The sequence below is a fragment of the Macaca nemestrina genome, chromosome 1 (genome assembly GCF_043159975.1).
Source record: "Macaca nemestrina isolate mMacNem1 chromosome 1, mMacNem.hap1, whole genome shotgun sequence".
NCBI classification, from domain to species: Eukaryota; Metazoa; Chordata; class Mammalia; order Primates; family Cercopithecidae; genus Macaca; species Macaca nemestrina.
This window is the reverse complement of record NC_092125.1, coordinates 112,239,597-112,260,685: the sequence shown is the minus strand read 5'-3', so window position 1 is coordinate 112,260,685 and position 21,089 is coordinate 112,239,597. Positions and strand designations below refer to the sequence as shown.

The 21,089-nt window shown below is 48.8% G+C and overlaps 1 protein-coding gene across 1 annotated transcript; it reads right to left on the bottom strand.

Moving 5' to 3' along the window:
- Nucleotides 1–419: 419 nt before the first annotated feature.
- On the bottom strand, nucleotides 420–19,928 carry LOC105479038 (ankyrin repeat domain 35). The gene is made up of 14 exons (XM_011736820.2): nucleotides 19,781–19,928; nucleotides 12,974–13,104; nucleotides 12,114–12,202; nucleotides 11,691–11,755; nucleotides 10,536–10,593; nucleotides 10,289–10,359; nucleotides 9,857–9,963; nucleotides 8,934–9,118; nucleotides 8,258–8,295; nucleotides 6,086–8,089; nucleotides 2,330–2,419; nucleotides 2,038–2,103; nucleotides 1,445–1,550; nucleotides 420–620 (listed from the first exon to the last, which is right to left on the bottom strand). Exons 1-13 carry the CDS (start codon nucleotides 19,817–19,819, stop codon nucleotides 1,488–1,490), a joined length of 3,006 nt encoding a protein of 1,001 aa, XP_011735122.2. The 5' UTR covers nucleotides 19,820–19,928; the 3' UTR covers nucleotides 420–620; nucleotides 1,445–1,487.
- Nucleotides 19,929–21,089: the final 1,161 nt, after the last annotated feature.

Sequence of the window (21,089 nt, the reverse complement as noted above, 5' to 3'; positions counted from 1 at the left end):
AAGGCCAGGCGCGGTGGCTCACGCCTGTAATCCCAGCACTTTGGGAGGCCGAGGCGGGCGGATCACAAGGTCAGGAGATCGAGACCACGGTGAAACCCCGTCTCTACTAAAAATACAAAAAATTAGCCGGGCGCGGTGGCGGGCGCCTGTAGTCCCAGCTACTCAGGAGGCTGAGGCAGGAGAATGGCGTAAACCCAGGAGGCGGAGCTTGCAGTGAGCCGAGATCGCGCCACTGCACTCCAGCCTGGGCGACACAGCGAGACTCCGTCTCAAAAAACAAAACAAAACAAAAAAAAATGTTTTTAAGAATAAAGACATACTGTTAATATTTTTTCCAAGAAAAAAAAAGAATAGAGGGATGAAAGGTATTCCTTTCCCCACTCCCCTTTAGAGAAAAAAAAAAATTACACTCAGCCCAATTCCCTCCTCATGCTTTATTTTCCATACAGCTTGTTTCCATCCACACCTCCTCTGGTCTCATCCATGCTGATTCCAGGGTCCAGGTTCAGATCTGAGGTCTGTAATGGCAGGTGAAGCCCTGCCCATACCATTTCCTAGTGGCCAACACCCCCACCCACCACAGCCTGATGAAGCATCTGTCAAGCAGCATTTCTTATTCCCTGAAAGAAGAAATTAAAGGATGAAATGCACACACTTCCATATCCTCAGTCTCCTCCCATTCATGTCAATATGCTAAAAGGGACCCTCATCTATCTGGACTGGAGAAGGGGACTATCTGCATTGGGGTGGGGGGAGGTTTGGGGGATGACTGCTCTTTGAATGAATGGTATCAAAGTGAAGAGATTCTGGATTTTGTAGAGTCCTGCCCTAAGGAACAACTTTGTACCACTATCCAACCATCACTCATCTTTTACTGGCATCTCCCTAATCCAGACCCAACCCCTCTTTTCAGTCTCCATCTCATAAGTCAGCCCCCTTAGTCCACCTGCTCACTGATTCCTGACTCCACCCAGTGATTCTCCATGTTCTGTCTTCTCAGTCACCTCAAATGCTCTATGGCCCAAAGGGCTCCCCAGTGTCAGCTACCACAGGGGCAAAAGGGACCAATTTCATTCCATACACCTCCTTTCCCAAGCCCTTTCTCCCAAGCTCCTTCCCTCGGCACCCTTTTTTTTTTTTTTTTTTGAGACGGAGTCTCGCTCTGTCGCCCAGGCTGGAGTGCAGTGGCGCGATCTCGGCTCACTGCAAGCTCTGCCTCCCGGGTTCACGCCATTCTCCTGCCTCAGCCTCCCGAGTAGCTGGGACTACAGGCGCCCACAACCGCGCCCGGCTAATTTTTTGTATTTTTAGTAGAGACGGGGTTTCACCGTGGTCTCGATCTCCTGACCTTGTGATCCGCCCGCCTCGGCCTCCCAAAGTGCTGGGATTACAGGCGTGAGCCACCGCGCCCGGCCTCCCTCGGCACCCTTAACCCACAACTCACAACAGAGAATCTCGTATCCCTGAGGGCACACAGTAAGGCTGCCTCACTCCTCTTGCATGCTAAGGATTCGCAGCAGGATATTGTACACTTCATGTTCCATGTAGCCCTGTAGATGGCGGGAAAGGAAGAAAAGGAGATGAAGAACAGAAAAGGAAGATAATGATGTCTACTTTTCAGGATTGCTGTGAGGACTACAACCATGAATATGAAGCAAAGCACCGGGTACACAATAGGTGTTCCATTCTTTGTAGTTATTCTTCTTAACAAGCGAGCAAGACACCAACCTCTTCTTCCCTGTTTAGGACTAAGTGGCTCCAGGAGGAGACTGAGACAGGGTATTGGGTATTGGGGACAGGAAAAGTCCTTACTATAGGCCAGGGAATTGAAATGGAGGGGGAAACACCTCTCCTTCTCACATTCATGCACAACCTCTCTTGATCTACCAAATGAGATCAGAGACCTGGCACTGGATCTGGCTTTCTGAGAAATGGCAAGTATGTACAGGGATCCTGGAGAAGAGAGAGGGACCCTAAATGCAATACCCTGTACTCAGCTTTATGTCTATATGTCCCTCAAAACTCCACCATGCTCACCCGAGCAGCATTCAGTAGATGATTCCTGTAGGTGGAGATGATCTCTTCATTGTTCTTTTGGGAATCCTGGGAATGAACATCAATGGGAAGTCACATGTCTGCCCTCACCCAAGCATGAGGAGCAACACAATGAAGTGGTCAGCAGTACCAGGTGGGCTCCTTGGCCCATCACTGGTCCATCCTGGACCACTGCCTAGCCAGGCCTCTGTAATTCCTAGAATGTCTCCCATATATACATCACTTTCACTGCCGACATTCTTCTCCAGCACCATCCCTGACAGCCAAAACATACCTGCAGCTGCAGGGCAAGGCGAGCATTTTCTCCCCGAATTGCTAGAACCTCTTCTGAAAGCTGCTCCAGCTTCTTCAACAACTCCTTGATCTGAGGCCAAGAGGAAAGAGGCAACCAATGAGGCTCAAGGCATTTCTCCCACAAACACCACCCAGGGTCAAGGTCAGCTTCCTTTTACTGAGTATTTAATATGTGCCAATTTTACACAAATTGTCTCATTTAACACTCAAAACAGCTTTTCTTCTGCATGGTGTTCACTAAAAGTAGGAATAACAATGTAAAAGCTAATTAAGGTCACAGACTTCAGTGAAACCCTTAAAAGTCCAAATCTTCTTGATATTGTGAACTGTACACCTTCCAGTTTAGTTTCTTCTGGACTTTCCACACTTAATTGACAGTTACCTTTTACAATTTGCAGACATTATGATTAAAATTGGGCCTCTGCTGTGATGATTCCTATTTCCTCTCATGTTTTAAAGTGCAGACTAACATTTAAGTGAAAATTAGCATCAAGTAGTGCAGACATTTGTATGCATTTCCTTGATTCAATTTGTGACCTTACCAGTTTTGAATTGGAATTGAACCATTTCTTAGATAAAGGAAACTAAGTATATTGTTGCACTTTTAAGTTTTCAAAACAGTGTTTAAAAATTGCATTCTTTTTATTTTTTTTTTTAACTCAGTTTAAAAAGACTAAAACGTTCTTTCAAAAGAGGCATCTAAATGCGTTCCTAATTTTGTATATGGGCTTAGGTTTTGTAACCAATAAAAAAAGCTGCTATCAAATATGATAAAACATTGAAAACTTAAAAAAAAATAAATAATAAAACAACTTTTCTTCTGAGAGGAGCAATACTTCTCTGAAGGAAGGTTGGTTTTTTTTTGGGGGGGGGATTTGTTTGTTTGTTTTGTTTTTTTGTTTTTTAGACTGAGTCTTGCTCTGTCACCCAGGCTAGAGTGCAGTGATACCATCTCTGCTCGCTGCAACCTCCGCCTCCAGGTTCAAGCGATTCTCCTGCCTCAGCCTCCCAAGTAGCTGGGATTACAGGCATGCGCCACCACACTTGGATAATTTTTTGTATTTTTAGTAGAGACGGGGTTTTGCTATGTTGGCCAGGCTGGTCTTGAACTCCTGACCTCAGGTGATCCACCCACCTCAGCCTCCTAAAGTGCTGGGATTACAGGCGTGAGCCACTGCACCCAGTCTGTCTTGTATTTGGAGGCACGGTCTCACTCTGTCACCCAGGCTGGAGTGCAGTGATGTGATCTCAGCTCACTGCAACCTCTAAATCTGGGCTCAAGCCAACCTCAGCCTCCTGAGTAGCACAGGCACAGGCACGTGCCACCACACTCAGCTAATTTTTGTATTTTTTTGTAGAGTTGGGGTTTTGCCATGTTACCCAGGCTGATGTCAAACTCCTGGGCTTAGGCGATCCATCCACCTTGGCCTCCCAGAGTGCTGGGATTATGGGCTTGAGCCACCGTGCTCTGCCTGAGGGAAGTATTATTATCTACATTTTGTAGATAAAGAGACTGAATGGCCGGGCGCGGTGGCTCAAGCCTGTAATCCCAGCACTCTGGGAGGCCGAGGCGGGCGGATCACGAGGTCAGGAGATCGAGACCATCCTGGCTAACACCGTGAAACCCCGTCTCTACTAAAAAAAATACAAAAAACTAGCCGGGCGAGGTGGCGGGCGCCTGTAGTCCCAGCTATTCGGGAGGCTGAGGCAGGAGAATGGCGTAAACCCGGGAGGCGGAGCTTGCAGTGAGCTGAGATCCGGCCACTGCACTCCAGCCCGGGCGACAGAGCGAGACTCCGTCTCAAAAAAAAAAAAAAAAAAAAGAGACTGAATTAAGTAATTTGTCAAAATCACACAGCTAATAAGTGATGAAATCATTATTTGAACCACAATCTCTTTGACTCCTTGGCCCATGCTCTTAACTTGGTACTGGATCCTAACCTACTTCTGGCTACTGACCACTAAGGGAAATGGAGATGAGTCCTTGTGGCTTATTGAGGCAGAGGCACAAACACGGTTAATGGTAACTAGCAGTAATAGGAATAGTGGTAGTAGGAATAATGATAGCTACCTTTTATTGAGTACTTACCATGGGCCAAGAGTTCCAAATCTTTTAAATAAATATAATTTCTTATTTAATGTAATCTTCACAACCATTTTATTATCCTCATTTTATAGATAAGAAAACTGAGGACTAGAGATGTTAAATAACTTGCCCAAGATCAGACAACCTCGGTCCAGAGAACACATTCTTAACCATGACACTATATTTGCTTTTACTCAATTGTCTACTTTCATCTTCTCCTTCAGTGCAGCATAAAAATACTTTCTTTAATTAACCTCAACCTGCACTTATTCCTATTCTGGATAATATTCCTTCTATTTTTATGGACTCCACACTATAGAAAACATATATTTTTTTATATATATATAATTTTTTTTTGAGGAGGAGGAGTCTCACTCTGTTGCCCAGACTGGACTGCAGTGGTGCGATCTTGGCTCACTGCAACCTCCATCTCCCAGGTTCCAGTGATTCTCCTGCCTCAGCCTCCTAGGTAGCTGGGATTACAGGCACATGCCACCACACCCAGCTAATTTTTGTATTTTTAGTAGAGATGGGGCTTCACCATGTTAGCCAGGCTGGTCTCAAACTCCTGACCTGAGGTGATCCTCCCACCTCGTGAGCCACCATGCCTGGTCTCTTTATATTTTTTAATCATTCTAAATTTGACCATGTATCCAAGTTTTAATAAGAAGTCTGAAATCATTCATTTCACAGGTAAGTCTGGAACTACTGAATCCATGTGTAAATTGATATTTAGAGTTCATAAAACATGTCTCACAGAAACATGTAGACTCACATTTAGAGCAAGCGTTAGGAAACTCTGGTATCTAATAGTGGTTTTCAAGCTTTTTTTCTTTCTTTCTTTCTTTTTTGAGACAGAGTCTCGCTCTGTCACCCAGGCTGGAATGCAGTGGTGCAGTCTCAGCTCACTGCCTCCTCCGCGTCTCTGGTTCAAGTGATTCTCCTGCCTCAGCCTCTTGAGTAGCTGGGATTATAGGTGCGTGCCACCACGCCCAGCTAATTTTTGCATTTTTAGTAGAGACGGGGTTTTACCATGTTAGTCAGGCTGGTCTCGAACTCCTGACCTCAGGTAATCCACCCGCCTCGGCATCCAGAGTGCTGGGATTACAGGCGTGAGCCACCACGCTCGGCCTCAAGCTTTTTTTCTTTGCGTTGGTGTCCTCTTTGCCAATGGACATTGTTTTGTAGAACCCACTCTGAAGTGGAGGGGAGAAGAGCAGCTATCACTGGGTCTACTTTTCTTAACTCATTAGTTCCTGAGTCACCTCCTCAGAACCTCAGTGAAACCACAGCAACCCATCATGCTATTAGGCCTCTTCCCAGGCTAATAGTAATTCAAGTCCAAATGCTAATAAACGATGGTGCTGCCCTGGTGGCAGCCCTAAGCACACTGCTTCTGAATCTGGGTGCCAAATTTTAGTACCTAAGCCCCCTTCTCTCTTCCACTTATACCTTACCTCACCTCCAATCTCACCAACCCCCTCCGACCCACCAGAACATAGCAGTGTGGTCCCTGCAAAGGACTGGCGCTCCGTTTGGGGTATTGATCTGACCCACTGCTGCAACAAAGGTAGCTGGATTCAGGTTAGCAAACTCCCAAATACACAGAAACTTTCCCCAGTGCTCCCCAGGGCTACCTCAGCTGCTCACCTTGGCCTCCTTGTCTCGGCAAGCCCCAATGAGATGTTCCATCTTCTCTTTCAGCAGCTCTGCTGTTTTCTCAAACTGCTCGGAGCGCCCCCGCATCTCGCTGGCCTGGCGCTCTTGTTCGGCTGCCTTAGCGGCCAGGTCCCCGCTCCGGCGGCGCTCCTCGGCCACCGCCTCCCGCAGCCGACCCATTTCCCGGCAGGCCGTGTTATACTTTTCCAGCAGAGCCTTTAGCTCCTGGCCCCAAGCCTGGGCCTGGGCCACCAGCGAACCCCGAGTTTTCTCGTGTTGCCGTAGGCTGGCTGCCTCCCGGGCCCTTAGCTCAGCCACTTCCTCTGTGGCTTGGTAGAGCAGCTGCTTCAGCTTTCCGATCTCCTGGCTTTTCCCGCTCATCGTGGCCTGAACTGCCCGCAGCTCTTCCTCCAGCTTCCTCAAGTCTTGCTCCAGAGCGGCCACTTGGGGGGATGCTGGGGCCTTTAAGGAGGTGCCTGGCTCCCGACATGGGGACAAGGACCCCCGCAACTGCCGGTTTTCTTCTTGCAACCGAGCCAGCACCTGCTGGGCCTCCCGGTGCCGATCTACCAGGGTGGTGATGCAGGCCCGCAGCTCCTCCAGGGGCTCCGCTGCTTTGCTTTGTGCACTCCTCTTGCCCACTAGGTCTGGGGGCAGGCAGTCCCACAGCCCTCGGAGACCGCTGCTCTGGGCGGCCAGGAGCTTCCGCAGCTTCTCTGTGGCCTCCTTCTCCACTGCCAGTTCATCTGTCAGCAGCCCCACACTCTGCCGCAACTGCTGTAGCTGGACCTGCGCCTCTGGCTTGGGCACAAATTCCCGCTGCAGCCGCTGGCTCAGGGACTGCAGCTCCCTCTGCAACCTCTGCCGCTCCCGCCCCAACTCCCCTAACTCCTCCACCAAGTTACTGTTGCTCAGTCTCAGTGCTGACACCTCCTTCTCTAGCTGTCCCTTTGCCAGGCCTCCTAGGGCCTTTTCCCCTCCAGGGGCGCCTAGAGGCTCTCCGCGAGCCCCAGGAACCCTTTTCTCCTTCCCTTCATCCTCTTTGATGCTCCCTGGGGCTGCCTTTAGGGCTCCCTCTCTGGACTCCTGGGAAGGAACCTCAGGTTTCACCTGTAATCCTGCCTTTGCCCGTTCCAGCCTTGCCAGCACGCACTCCAGTCGGGCCTCCATCTTCTCCCAGGCAGCTGCTGCTGCCTCAGCACGGGGAGTCCCCAGGGCTCCCTCCATGACTGGTCTTGACAAAGCCCCCCGGGCAGCATCCTTTTCTCGCCACACTGCAGCAAGCTCCTCCCTTAGTTGTAGCAGAAGCTGGTTCATGGCTGCTGGGCCCACTGGTTCAGCCACTGTGCCTCCTGGTTCAACTCCTAGAACCTGGAAACTCTCCTTCTGGCCAGCAGGCAGCTGGTCAGCATGATCATGGCCAAAGGTCTGTGTACCACTGGTAGTCAGTTGCTGTCCTGTGGTTTTCCTGATGGTCTCAGACTCTGGGCTCTGGAGTGGCCCCTGTTCTTCTTGTTGGGACCTTCCATGGACTTCATACTGGATCTCTCCTGGGGCTGAGTCCTCAGCCTTCTTCAGAGCTAATACTGGATTTACTGTGGCTGCTGCCTGCTGCTGCTTCTTTAGCTCTTGTATACGCTCAGCCAGCAGGTCCATAGGACAACCCTGCTCCATGCCATCCCCTCCAGGCCGGAGACTAGAGCCTTGCCTTCCTGAAGCTCTGGGCTCCCAGGATAGGAGGAGCCCTAGCTCCTGCACCTGCTCTCGAATCTGGTTCTCAAGTCTCAGACAGGCTGCAGCTTGAGTCTTACACTCTTCTGTCTTTTGCACCAACTCCTGCTCCAACTGAACAACTTTCCTCTGCTCCTCTTCATACTTCCACCTCCACTCCTCCGAGCACGGGTCTTCGTCCTCCTCTTCCTCTTGCTCCTCTTCAGGCTCTGCTCTCCATGGGCTCTTAGGTGGAGAACCTGCTTGGGGCTCAGATGGAGAGGCCTATGTTGGAAACAGAATAGTAAAGTGTGGCCACGAGGCAACAAACTGAGCCCCAGGAGTGCCTTTTTTCTCTTAAATGTCTTGACACCCCAAGGACCACTGGGAGTAGTCACAGTGGGATAGCTTGGGGTGAGTCAAAAGCAAAAGGGGAGGCACTTAGGTTCTTACCTGGGATGCAAGATCGGGGTGCTGGACTAGCCTCTGACCTATAAGAAAAGATATGAGGAAAATGAGAGAGAAGACAGGTTCCATGTACTTCTAGCCCACATTCTTAGCTTCAGACTTTTTCTGAGAGAAGTGGCCTCTCTGTGATCAATCTCACCACACATCTTCCTGGTGCCAGAAGCCAGTCTTGTTTAGTGGATCCCTAACTATCCAGCAACTTTGGTGTCCTCTCCCAGAAATGAGTCTCCTCATTCATTTTGTTCACTCATTTATTTATTGGTCACTGTGTCCGGCACTTTAATAAGCATTAGAACTTCAATGGTGAGCAAAACAGAAATGGCCTGTCACCTAAGCGGATTACAGTCTGGTAGAGGAAAGAGAGAGTGACCAACAAATCACACAAATAGACATACAATTACAACTCATAAATGCTAGAAACAGCACTAGCCAGAGTTGTCCTCAGTGAGAGACCAGGCTGCATTGAAGAATTTTGTGATTATGCTTTTGGGATGGGAATTTGGGGTCCTCTCACAGTAGCAGCAATAAATACGTAAACTCTCAACTCAGGTGACAAATATCTGTCAGATAGATTACTTCCATGGAAACAAATGGGACTCTAAGAAACTTCTCTGATTCTAGGGCTATCAAGGAGAACCTGGAAGTTACAAAAGGGCTTTACCGCCCCGCTGCCGCCGGTTCAGGGCCTGCTGTAGCAGCCTCCACAGTGACTTGTCTTGCGTGTGCAGAGCATAGTGCAGAGCATCGTGCCCTGTGCTGTCCACAGCCCCCGCGTCTGCTCCGTGGCTCAGGAGCAGTTCAGCCACCTCGGCACTGCCTTTCTCACAGGCCAGGATCAAAGCCGATCTGTGGGTTGAGACAAATCTGAGCATAGACTAACCCCCATGGAATCTAGAAGTCCTGGATCCAGACATTCCACTCATAGGGTAAGCTCTCACTCAGTGGGATCAGGAGAACAACAGACCAACATTAGACCAGACTAGATTTTTTTTTTTTTTTTGAGACGGAGTTTTGCTCTTGTTGCCCAGGCTGGAGTGTAATGGCGCAATCTCGGCTCACCACAACGTCTGCCTCACCACAACCTCTGCCTCCCAGGTTCAAGCGATTATCGTGCCTCAGCCTCCCGAGTAGCTGGGATTACAGGCATGTGCCACCACACCTGGCTAATTTTGTATTTTTAGTAAAGACTGGGTTTCTCCATGTTGGTCAGGCTGGTCTTGAACTCCCAACCTCAGGTGATCTGCCCGCCTCGGCCTCCCAAAGTGCTGGGATTACAGGGATTCTACATACAATTTTTATTGGAAAAAAGGATCCTCTTGCTTAAAAGATAATTTGAAAACCAGTAAATTCAGCCAATGGGTCCAGAGCATGGATTCTACTTCCGGGGTCATCTATCTATGAAGGCGGTAGTGGCAGCAGGCAGAGTTCTTCAGAACCTCCACTGGGAAGGAATGAGGTTCCCAAGAACACAAAGACCAACCTGACTTCTTCCCCAACACACATACACACACACACGTTGCCCACTGGCTTCTTTCTAAATTGGTCAGGCATGGGAATTGGGGTGGGTAAACAAGGAGGGCTCACTTGTCATTCTTGTCTGTAACATTAACTCGGGCGCCTCTCTGCAGCAGCTGTGAGCAGATAGCTGTGTGCCCACCCAGTGACGCGATCATCAGGGGTGTACGTCCATCCTGCACAGATTGTAGGAAGGGGTTCATGAGGAGCCAGGGACTGCCAGAGGCTTGACACAATCCTAACGGCTCCCCTCCCCTCACACCACTCCAGAAAAAATAAAAGCCCAGATCTTGGGTCTAAGCACTCCCTTTTGGAGGGTCAGAAGCTCTCCAGAAGATAAGGCTTAACCTCTCTGTGAGGAAGAAGAGGAGAAGCAGGAGGAGAAGGAAGAGAAGGGTGGTGCTAACACAACCCTAGGTCATGGAAGTTGGCCAATCAAGCTCAGAGAGCGCAGCAGCTTGCCTGTGTAGGACACTGCCCACTTGCCCATCTGACACTCACATTATCCAACACGTCCAGGAAGGCTTCGTGGTCACACAGCAGGAGTACACTTGAGGCACAGCCAGAGGAGGCTGGGAAGGAGATGATTGGGTTGAGGGGAAGCATGAACAAAGCCTGCTCAGACTATAACCCAACATCCCTTCCAACCATTTCATTGGTTGGCCCTGGCTGCCCTTCCCTCCTCACACCTTCCCTTTCCCACCCTGTAGTCCCTGCAGCCCTGTTCCCATGAGTCCCCTGCACACACCTGCCCAGTGCAATGGACTACGGTTTTCTGCATCCACAGCATCTTCGTTAGCACCATGCTGCAAATGGCCACAAAGGGAAGCAGCATGGAGCTTGGTGTTAACATCCTCATCCCATACCCCCATTGGGTTACCAATTTCTATGGTAATATGAGGAGGGGCAGGAGGGCCACTTTGGAGAAGGCTGTCTACTAGGCAAGCCCAGTTCATTCATTGCTGATGATAGGCAGCGTTGATTATCAGCCCTGGTTTCTAAACCAAGGGGCTAAGAAAAATCAGATGGCAGATAAGTAAAAGTGTTAGGGAAAATGACACCCAATGTCCCCATGGCTGGTACTTTAGAAACGTAATTGTGAAACTTGGAAAGGATTAGGAAGAACAAAAGCAGAACATCCATTTGCCTGATGGCTGGTTAAGATAACTGCTTTTTGTTGTTGTTGAGACGAGTCTTGCTCTGTTGCCCAGGCTGGAGTGCAGTGGTGCAATCTCGGATCACTGCAAGCTCCGCCTCCCGGGTTCAAGCAATTCTCCTGCCTCAGTCTCCCAAGTAGCTGGGACTACAGACACGTGCCACCACACCCGGCTAATCTTTTCTATTTTTAGTAGAGATGGGGTTTCACTGTGTTAGCCAGGATGGTCTCGATCTCTTGATCTTGTGATCTGTCCGCCTCAGTCTCCCAAAGTCTGGGATTACAGGCATGAACCACCACACCCAGCTGGTAACTGCCTTTTGTACTTTTGGAAACTCATTTATAAATTATCCACATGTCATTGTACATGATATTTCTCTTTATACTACTAGACTATAAACTCTTCAGAAACAGACAGTAGGGCTTTGGTTTAATTTGAACATCTCTGTCCTCCTTCCTCTTGCCCTTCATCATAGCAGGAAGTCACTGCAGTGGCTCTGCTAATGACAAAATCGATAGTTACTGGCAACTCTGCTTTATAACCTGCCCTCAAAGGCGGTATCGAACATGGTGCCTGTACATAGTAGGTGTTAAATCAATGTTTGCAAACAAATGATTATCAGCCCTCCTATTGGGTATGAGGCGAGTACATTTGGCCAATGATTCCTTATAAGTATGAAATGAAGTTAGAAAACTCTGGGACCACTTCTTCCCTTCGCAAGAGTAGTATCAAGGGGCTGCTCTTACCTGAAGCAGGACCTTAACACACTGTGGCTGGCAGGAGATGGTGGCCAAGTGCAGGGCAGTGCTTCCTGGAAACAGAAGGAAGGGGAGAAGGAGGGTAGGTGGCCCCATGCATGCTGATGACTCACAGGGAGGGAAGGCAAGAGACGCACAGATAATCAGGAGATTAGGGAGAGAAGCTTTCAGCCACACAGGGCCAGAAATTCCTGTTCCCCAAGTGCCTGGTACCTGTGATGAAGGTGGGAGTAAGGGTGAGGTGTGCCCAGCTTACAGAGAGGGGAACTCCTGGAGGGATGATGACCAGAACTTACTGAGGAGAGAAGCAAGGGACCACAGTAGGAACGTCCAGCAGGGCCCAGCACCGCCGCCGACTGCTGCCGTACCAGGGGCAAGCAAGCAGCATGGCCCGGGCTCTGGCTCACTCACCGTCCTCATTCTTGCTGTTGATGTCAGCCCCATTTGCAAGCAGTAGAGTCAGACATTCTGTCAGTCCTTTGGAGGCTGCCAGATGAAACCTGCCAGAATCAAGGCCGAGAGGCAGAAGGATAAAGGGACCAGGGATGAGGAATGGGAGAATCTTGATAAGCCCTTCTTGCTATGCTCCCTACCCCAAAGCCAATCCTAAAAGCAGAAAAAGAAGCTCCCCTAGCTTGAATTTCTGAGAAAGAGAAGTCTATACGCCCTCCAATCATAAAGGGTGCTAAAAGCAAGAAAGAAATAAGAGCTACAGGTCTCAAGGAATCTCAGACTATTGCAGGGATGTCTAGGGAACACATAATTACCTGCCTTTCTGAGCACAGAACCCTTAGCAGAAGTGGAAGGGTCACAGAAAGAGTCAGTCAGAGCAGAGCAGAAGGCTGGATGTTCGAAGGCTTTGGGTAGAGACCAGGGATAACATTTCCCTTGACTTAATCACTACTCCCTCTAGCCATGTGACTCCTATGCTACCACTTCATTTCTAATTTCCCAAGCATACACACCCTCCTACTTGTGCAATGAAGAAATACTCTACTTAGTGTATTTCTGTTTGTTTAATGGGCTTTATGTTCTTTACAAGTCAGTGGTGTCAATCTGGGTTGTGAGATGGATGGAGCTCAGGAACAATATTTTCTTTCCTCACTTTGTGTAGAACTTATATGTAGCAAAAAGCTATTGATATACTTGCTGATTAAGACAACGAAAAGAGCTCTGAAGCTGTAGGCATTCCCTGGTCCTATGTTATATTGGATTTGGGGGCCTCAAAAGGGAGCCACATGTAAGGGGCAGGGGCAGGAGGACTTACTTACGGGGACTGGCCGTTTGAGTCTAGCTTGGTGGGTCGGGCAGATTTCCTGGAGGCCAGGGCAGCCACGCGTCCCACATCTCCCCGCTGCACTGCCTCCAGCAGCTTCTGATCACGGCGGTTCCATCTCTCCACCTGGTCCAGAGCCACAAGTTGTGTAAATATAGGGGATGGGGGTAGCATAGAGAAAGAAAAGAGGCAAATGGTTAGGATGCCAAACGAGAGAAAAGGAACATCCCTGAGGTCCTTTTTCTTTTCCACAAGTCACGCATCCTAGATCATTTAGTCCTTCTTAGGTGGGCCTAGCTAAATCTTAACCAGCTAATATGCCACCAAGAACTATTGCTCATTATTTCAGCCCTGAGCCAGAAGGACCCTGGACCACTGAATTAAAAATCATTTGAGTGAATGCATAGTATTTTAAGCTGAATGCATAGTATTTCAAATGTCCTTTATCATCATTACGATTCGAGTTGTTGTTGGATGCCCAACCTGAAAGCAATCCTTTCCCTTTTGCTCTCTAGGTCTTGCTGGAGCAAATGGAACCAACCTGACCACTCTTGAGGGCTCACATTGCCTCTCACCACGGCCTCCACCCCTGAACCCCTGCTGCTCTGCTTTTTGTCATCAGTTGTTTGAGAAGTACATCAAGGCACTGAGCTTCAGGTTATAGCTAGGAGTCCCAATACCTAACCATTCCATCTCTTTTCATTGGCTTTGGGCCCCAAAATTAAAAGAGGAAACTAGAGTTTCTGTTTTCCCATATCATATCTAGGCCCTTTTGAGTGTCTTTCCCCTTTCCATGGCAACAACAACAAAAAGGCAAAGAGGTTTCTAGCTATGCTTGAGGAAGCAGCAAGAGGCAGCTCCCCTTCTCCTCCCTCCCAGTTTCCCTGGCAGGGAGCAGCTGTCTAGACAAGAGCCACACCTGGGCATGCATTGTTCTATCATTCCAGCTTGGGTTTTGCGGGTGGTGGGGTAATTACAATAATTGAAGTGCTACAGGGCGTGAAAGAGACAGCTAGGTAAAAACACCCAGGGACGAAAGTACAGAAAAGCCTGGTTTTGTCCAGAGAAGGGAATGAAAAGGAAGAGATAGATGCAAAGATCTGTGGTCTGATGTAAAGTGTGCCAGACGAGCATTTCATTGGCTGGCCTGAGTTTGGGACCTAGTTCAGCTACATTCTCGGCTATGTGACCTAGAGTAAGCCATTAAACACCTTTAACCTGTTTCCTCTTCTATAAAATATGACTAATAACAACTACCTCATCATGCTGTGACTATTAAACGAGCTAATATACACAAAATCTCTTTATAAACTGTAAAGAGCCATACAAATGTGTGGCACCCTTGTAACAAAACAGGAAGTAGTGGGGGGTTGGTGGTGGCACATAGCATTTTATAAGGTATAATCTTAACAAGAGGCTATAGAAGGGGGTGAAGAAAAATAGGGTCTATGGAAGCCCAATAACTCATTTTCAAGCACTGTTTACGTAGCCAGGGCAAATTGTGAATCAACCACAGGAAAGCTTTAAATGTCCAAACCATAAAATTATCTAAGGTAGATGGATTCTGAGGTAACGCTCCTGTACGGAAGTTGTAACTTCTCACAGTCCTTTCACGTGCTATTTCAATTAGTTTCTCAACATCCCTGGAAAGTAGTTAGGGCTATTATTCCATCTCTTTGACAGAAGAAACGGAAGTATACCGAGATTAGATAACCATTCAAGATCATGAAAAAGAGTGGCAAAACTGGAATTAGAATCCAGGCCACAGCCGGGAGTGGTGGCTCACGCCTGTAATCCCAACACTTTGGGAGGCCGAGGTGGGTGGAATCACCTGAGGTCAGGAGTTCAAGACCAGCTTGGCCAACATGGTGAAACCCCGTCTCTACTAAAAATCCAAAAAATTAGCTGGGGGTGGTGGCGGGCACCTGTAATCCCAGCTACTCAGGAGGCTAAGGCAGGAGAATCGCTTGAACCTGGGAAGTGGAGGTTGCAGTGACCCGAGATCACGCCATTGTACTCCAGCCTGGGTGACAAGAGCAAGACTCCGTCTCAAACAAACAAACAAAAAAAGAACCCAGGCCACCTGATGCCAAATCCTAGCTCTCACCACCAGACTACACTACTACAAGCTATAGAAAAAGGTTTACTTATTTCCAGATAAACAGTCTCAAGTTGCCTCCAGGGCAAAGCCACCCACCCTTAGGCTCTACTGCCTGCACGGAGTCTCCAAACAGGTTAACTCGCAAAGGACAAAATAAGCAAAATGACTCCTCCACATACTAACAGACTCTGACATGTAAGAACGCATTTCCTGGCCGGGCGCGGTGGCTCAAGCCTGTAATCCCAGCACTTTGGGAGGCCGAGGCGGGTGGATCACGAGGTCAGGAGATCGAGACTATCCTGGCTAACACGGTGAAACCCCGTCTCTACTAAAAATACAAAAAAAAAATTAGCCGGGCGTGGTAGCGGGCGCCTGTAGTCCCAGCTACTTGGGAGGCTGAGTCGGGAGAATGGCGTGAACCCAGGGGGCGGAGCTTGCAGTGAGCCGAGATCGCGCCACTGCACTCCAGCCTGGGAGACACAGCGAGACTCCGTCTCAAAAAAAAAAAAAAAAAAAAAAGAACGCATTTCCTAATGCCCTTTGGAGACCAGGTCACCCCCAGGAAAGCAGAAAGCTAGAACTATACCACATGACAGGGTGCTGCCATCAGCTGACCTGAACCTGCAGTTCTCTGTTTAAAGTCTTGACTTTAACACTGCCTGGCTCTGTGAATTTAGGCATGTAACAACATCTCTGAACCTCAATTTCCTAATACTATAACAACCTATAAGGCCTCTAGCTCTGTGTCTGTCACATAGTAGATGCACAATAAATGTTATTTCCAATCCCCATCCTTCCTGGGCACATTTTAGATGTTCCTGGGCTCAGAATTCTCCAGCCAGGGGAGTGGAAGGGATCTTGCTGATATTATCCAGTAAATAACAGCCAAGCTGTATAGATGGTAAAGATGTTTCTTAGCAATATAGATACTTTTCTTTCCACTTCTTTTGATTTCTTTTTTCTTTTTTTGACAGAGTCTTGCTTTGTTGCCCAGGCTGAAGTGCAGTGGCATGATCATAGCTCACTGCAGCCTGGACCTCTGGGCTCAGGTGATCCTTCCACCTCAGTCTTCTGAGTAGCTGGGACTACAGGCATGCTCCACCACACCCAGATAATTTTTTTTTTCAGACATGGGGTCTCACTGCATTGCCCAGGCTGCAGTGCCTCACTGCAGATGGGGTCTTTTAGAGATGGGGTCTCACTGCATTGCCCAAACTCCTGGGCTCAAGTGATCCTCCACACCTCAGCCTCCCAAACTGCTGGGATTATAGGCATAAGCCACCACACCTGGCCTGGATACTTTTCTTTCCAGCTAGATAGTTCTAAATCCACCCAATTTACTTCCTATAATCTCATTATACTAAGTAGAGTTTAGAATGGGTGGAAGTTTTTCATGGCCAAGCCTCTACAGAGCTGGAGTAAAGGACAGAGAGATGCTTTCAAATGTTAAGACAGACACTAATGTCTTAAATGTACAGACATTTCAAATGTCTGTAGCTTACCCCAGCACGTTGGAAAGGAGGCACTAGATTACCATCACAGCCTCAAGGGAGCAATCACCAAATTAATCAGCAGACTCAATAAGTATAAGCTTTGTATTTCTTTTTTTTTTTTTTTTTTTTTTTTTTTTTTTGAGACGGAGTCTCGCTCTGTCACCCAGGCTGGAGTGCAGTGGCCGGATCTCAGCTCAGTGCAAGCTCCGCCTCCCGGGTTCACGCCATTCTCCGGCCTCAGCCTCCCGAGTAGCTGGGACTACAGGCGCCCGCCACCTCGCCCGGCTAGTTTTTTGTATTTCTCAATAGAGACGGGGTTTCACCGTGTTAGCCAGGATGGTCTCGATCTCCTGACCTCGTGATCCGCCCGTCTCCGCCTCCCAAAGTGCTGGGATTACAGGCTTGAGCCACCGCGCCCGGCCTAAGCTTTGTATTTCTATAGGTGAGATTAGAGGACTTTCGTAGAAGTAATTGTACCTTCTCCTTATCTCTCTGACAGTGTACCTATAAGCATCCTATACCATGGAAGCACACCAGCAAGTAGAGAGAAAAGCAATGACTTCTGCTGTAGGTCAGGTGAGTGGAAACAGAAAGCCTATCCTGGAGGAACCAAGACCTAATTCTCAATGTTTTAATTGCAGTAGACAGTGCTAATTTTTTGTTTGTTTGTTTGTTTTTTGAGATGGAGTCTTGCTCTTGTTACCCAGGCTGGAGTGCAATGGCACCATTTTGACTCACTGCAACTTCCACCTCCCGGGTTCAAGCAATTTTCCTGCCTCAGCCTACCAAGTAGCTGGGATTACAGGTGCCTGCCACCACACCCAGCTAATTTTTGTATTTTTAGTAGAGACAGGGTTTTGCCATGTTGGCCAGGCTGGTCCCAAACTCCTGACCTCAGGTGATTACACCCACCTCAGCCTCCCAAAGTGCTGGGATTACAGGCTTGAGCCACTGCGCCCAGACAATCCAGTGCCAATTATTTAAAGCTCTCTTCTAGTCTACTTCTGGTCTACCTAGGCAGAGTAAGCTTGTATGTAAGATACCCTCAAGGATATCCTCTACTTGACTAAAATAAAATGGGATTATAGGAGTTGGGTTTTTGTTTGTGGATTTTCCTATATACTGGATAACTTAGATTTGCTTTAAAATGATCACTGCTTTTTCAGTCCTTACTCAGACTGAGGGTGCAGAGCTCTGGCCCTGGACCTAAGTGTGTGAGTGGAGATGGGTAGAGGCAGTCTTCCAGTGTGACTGGGAAGCCAGGCTTTTGGAGTGGTCAGAAAGACTGCCACACTACTTCTCTGACAAATGGTTCCAAAGTAGTTTGCCGTCCAAAACAGTGGAGGAATTTCTCATGAGAAGTATGGGGAAATTTCATGAAGAAGAAATTTACAGCTGAAACTGGCCGATTTACAAGCTTTCTATGACTCCATTCTATCTGAAGAAACAGTTTTCTTTCCAGCTAGATAATTCTAAACCCATCCAACTTACTTCCCATAATCTCATTATAGTAAGATCTTATTATACTAAAAGTTTAGAATGGGTGATCATTCTTTATGGTCAAACCTCTGTACAGCTGGAGTCAAGGAGGACAGAGGGATGGTTCCAAATTCCAAAAGCCAGTCCACTCACTCCAGCACCTTGGAAAGGAGGTACTGCCCAAGGTTTGGGGGATCAGAAAGAATGAAATAGTTTCCCCATTCCTAAGGAGCAGGCAGACTGCACAAACCTGTAAGGGAAAGGCAACATTGAATACTTTCAGTAACTAAGGAAGAGGCCATATGAATTTCTAAAAAGTCTTTATGAGTTAAGACTGAGTCTGGGCGGCCTCAGTTTCTGGGGTGTAGAATAGTAAATACCTTTTGACTGGTTGATCAATGTGTGGAAACTAAGTAGAGATGCAAATGTAAGTGGGACAAGGACAGGCCTCAACAGAATTCATACTCTTGCCTCATAGCTTGCTTCCAGGACTCTGTAACCTGCCCATGCAGAATGAGCTAATTGAACATTTCTCATATTTGCTTATGAACGATACCACTAAGTCAAGTTAGCAAAGCAATATTGCTACAAGTAGCTGGCTAATTTGCTTCTAAATTAGCCATAACCCCAACCTCTACAGAAAATTCCACTTCTAGATAAGGGGGCTCTCTGTAAGAGATCTTTAGAGAAGAAGCAGCAATATCCTCCCTAAGCCACCATCTTCTATAATTTTACGGTTTTTTTTTTCTGGGAGAACATGGGGAATAGAGTGACTTCTACTGGGAACTCTGAGTCTGCTCTATCCTCTTCTCTCATCATCACTTTCCTCCAACTCAACCAAAGGAAACAGAGAGCATCATTCCTAAACAACTGGGCAAGGGTTCAGGAAATGAATAATCTGGGGAAAAGCAGAAAGAAAGGCCTTGAGCCTTGACTGGCCCAAGAACCAGTCTAATGATCAGATACTGCAGTGAACTGGCTTGGGTGGATTCTGCAGGCAACTCATCCAGTCCCTTGGGGAGCAGTCAGGCAACTGTGCATCCTCTGGCAGTGCCTGTGAGGCTGACCAGACTGCAATATTAACTCACAGCAAGCAGGCAGGAGGAAAAGTGGGACCTGCGACCATTGGGCAGAGTAGGGCAGAGGTTGGAGGGGAGAACAGAAGGTTGCTCTTGTGGGAGCATCAATTGGAAAAAGGTTTGGAGTGATGTCTAAGGAACAGCAGTGCTGGTGAGAGATGGGAATGAAAGTGGCATGGGGCAGGAAGGAAGCAATGACAGAGGAGATTGTGAAAAAGGGTTAACAGAAGGCACAGGGCTGGGAGTGCTTGTTGAACTAACAGTAAACAGCAAGGACAGAGCTACGTGGGAAGGCAAGATTGTGGGGACAGGACAGGGATGAAATATGGGGCTCTGGGACATAACTTGGTGGTGTAGAATGGAGCTTGGGGCCAGGCAGGGGCCGGGGAAGATGCTTGGGGGAGGTTTGGTACTGGGAGATGGAGCAGAAGTAGGGCCAGCGCCATGGGAAGGGGACAGAGCTGCAGAAAACGTACCAGAAATCGGGGGTGTAGATGCTAGGAGGACAAGAAAGGGGCCAGGGGAAAGGACCCTGGGGAGGGCAGAGGTGAGGAAGGCAAGTCAGAAGCTGCATTGAGATGGGACTAACGACTTCTGTCACCACAGAGCGGGGACCCCAGCCCCATCCTCCCACACATTTTGGCACCTACCGCCACCTGTGAGCTGGAGCAGGAGAAGATACGCTTCATGGCCGGGGTCGAGGCCACGGGGGACGGGGACGCGCAGAGAGCCGGGCCACAGGTTCCCGAACCCACCGGACTTGGCAGCGGCTGTGCAAGAGACAGCTGTCAAAAAGCAGAGCGGGCCCCGCCCCAAGATACGCCTCAGAACCCGCCCTGCCCAATCAGAGGCAAGAACCCAAGGGCTGGGCTCAAAACTCCGCCCCTGGCCCTGACCTACCCCGCCCCTGCAGAGGCGAAAAGCCCGCAGTCTTAGGCTGCGACCGGGGCTTGGCCTCAAACCTCGCCCTTCAAATCTGAACCCGCCCTGCGATCCGACCTGCTCAATCAGGAAAGGAACCGGGTGGGCTACGGCTGAGACTTCTCCCGGGCCCGGCCCCCGCCCACCCGCAGTTCCAGGCGGGGCCTCCGCCCCAAGCCCCGCCTCAGCCCTGCCCGTTGGAGAGCTGTAGCTAGAGGCAGGAGGGTCCCAGCTTCTACCGTGGGCTTCGGTCTCACGGACTGTCGTGTTTGCATTTAATCACTGGCGAAGTTACCTCTGCCCCCTCCAACTCCCCCCGCCCCACCCCGCCCCATTCCGCTGCCAAAAACCCAAGCAAAAAAGAGCATTTGAAGAGAGCAATTCGGAAATAGGAGATTGTAGTGCTAAGCAGATCACGGATAATGCGCGGCCCGCGGTAACCTGGGGGACAAAACCTAAGGAAAGGGGATCAGGTTCAATTTTATTTTTTGTTTCTTTTTTTCTGAGACAGAGTCTCACTGTGTCGCTCTGTCGGCCAGGCCGGAGTGCATGGTGCCAGCATAGCTCACCATAACCTCCAACTCGTGGGCTTAAGGGATCCTCTCATTCCAGCCTCCCTAGTAGCTGAGACTACAGACTTGCGCCACCACGCCTGGCTTTTTTTTTTTTTTAAAGAGATGGAGTGTCGCTATGTTATCCAGTCTGGTCTTCAACTCCAGGCCTCAAGCGATTCTCCTCACTGTAGCCTCCCAAAGCGCTGGGATTATAGGCATGAGCCGCCACTGTCCCTGGCCCAGGCTCAATTTTTAAACGCAATACTGAATTGGAAAAGAGCAGAGAGCGAGGAGAGCACTTTTATTTTAAACCGCCCCCCGCCCCGCCCCCACCTCAGCATAGAAACAGAAAATAACCAAACAAAAAACTGTCTTCATTATTTCCACTGCCCTTGAAGTTCAGGCTCTTGGTAATTCTTGAAATCAGTCTCCGCCCATCCGTCTTCCTGTCTCTCTTTTCTCCTCTCCCCGCCGGAGAGAGCTC

What these genes read in the sequence shown, in the direction of transcription:
- LOC105479038 (XM_011736820.2), bottom strand. Translation starts at nt 19,819, where the DNA reads ATGAAGCGTATCTTCTCCTGCTCCAGCTCACAGGTGGCG. An exon ending in GAACCGGCGGCAGCGGGGCG is followed by an intron (nt 8,296 to 8,933) that starts GTAAAGCCCTTT and finishes CTTTTCTTATAG; the next exon opens with GTCAGAGGCTAGTCCAGCAC. An exon ending in ATCTACTGAATGCTGCTCGG is followed by an intron (nt 1,551 to 2,037) that starts GTGAGCATGGTG and finishes CGCCATCTACAG; the next exon opens with GGCTACATGGAACATGAAGT.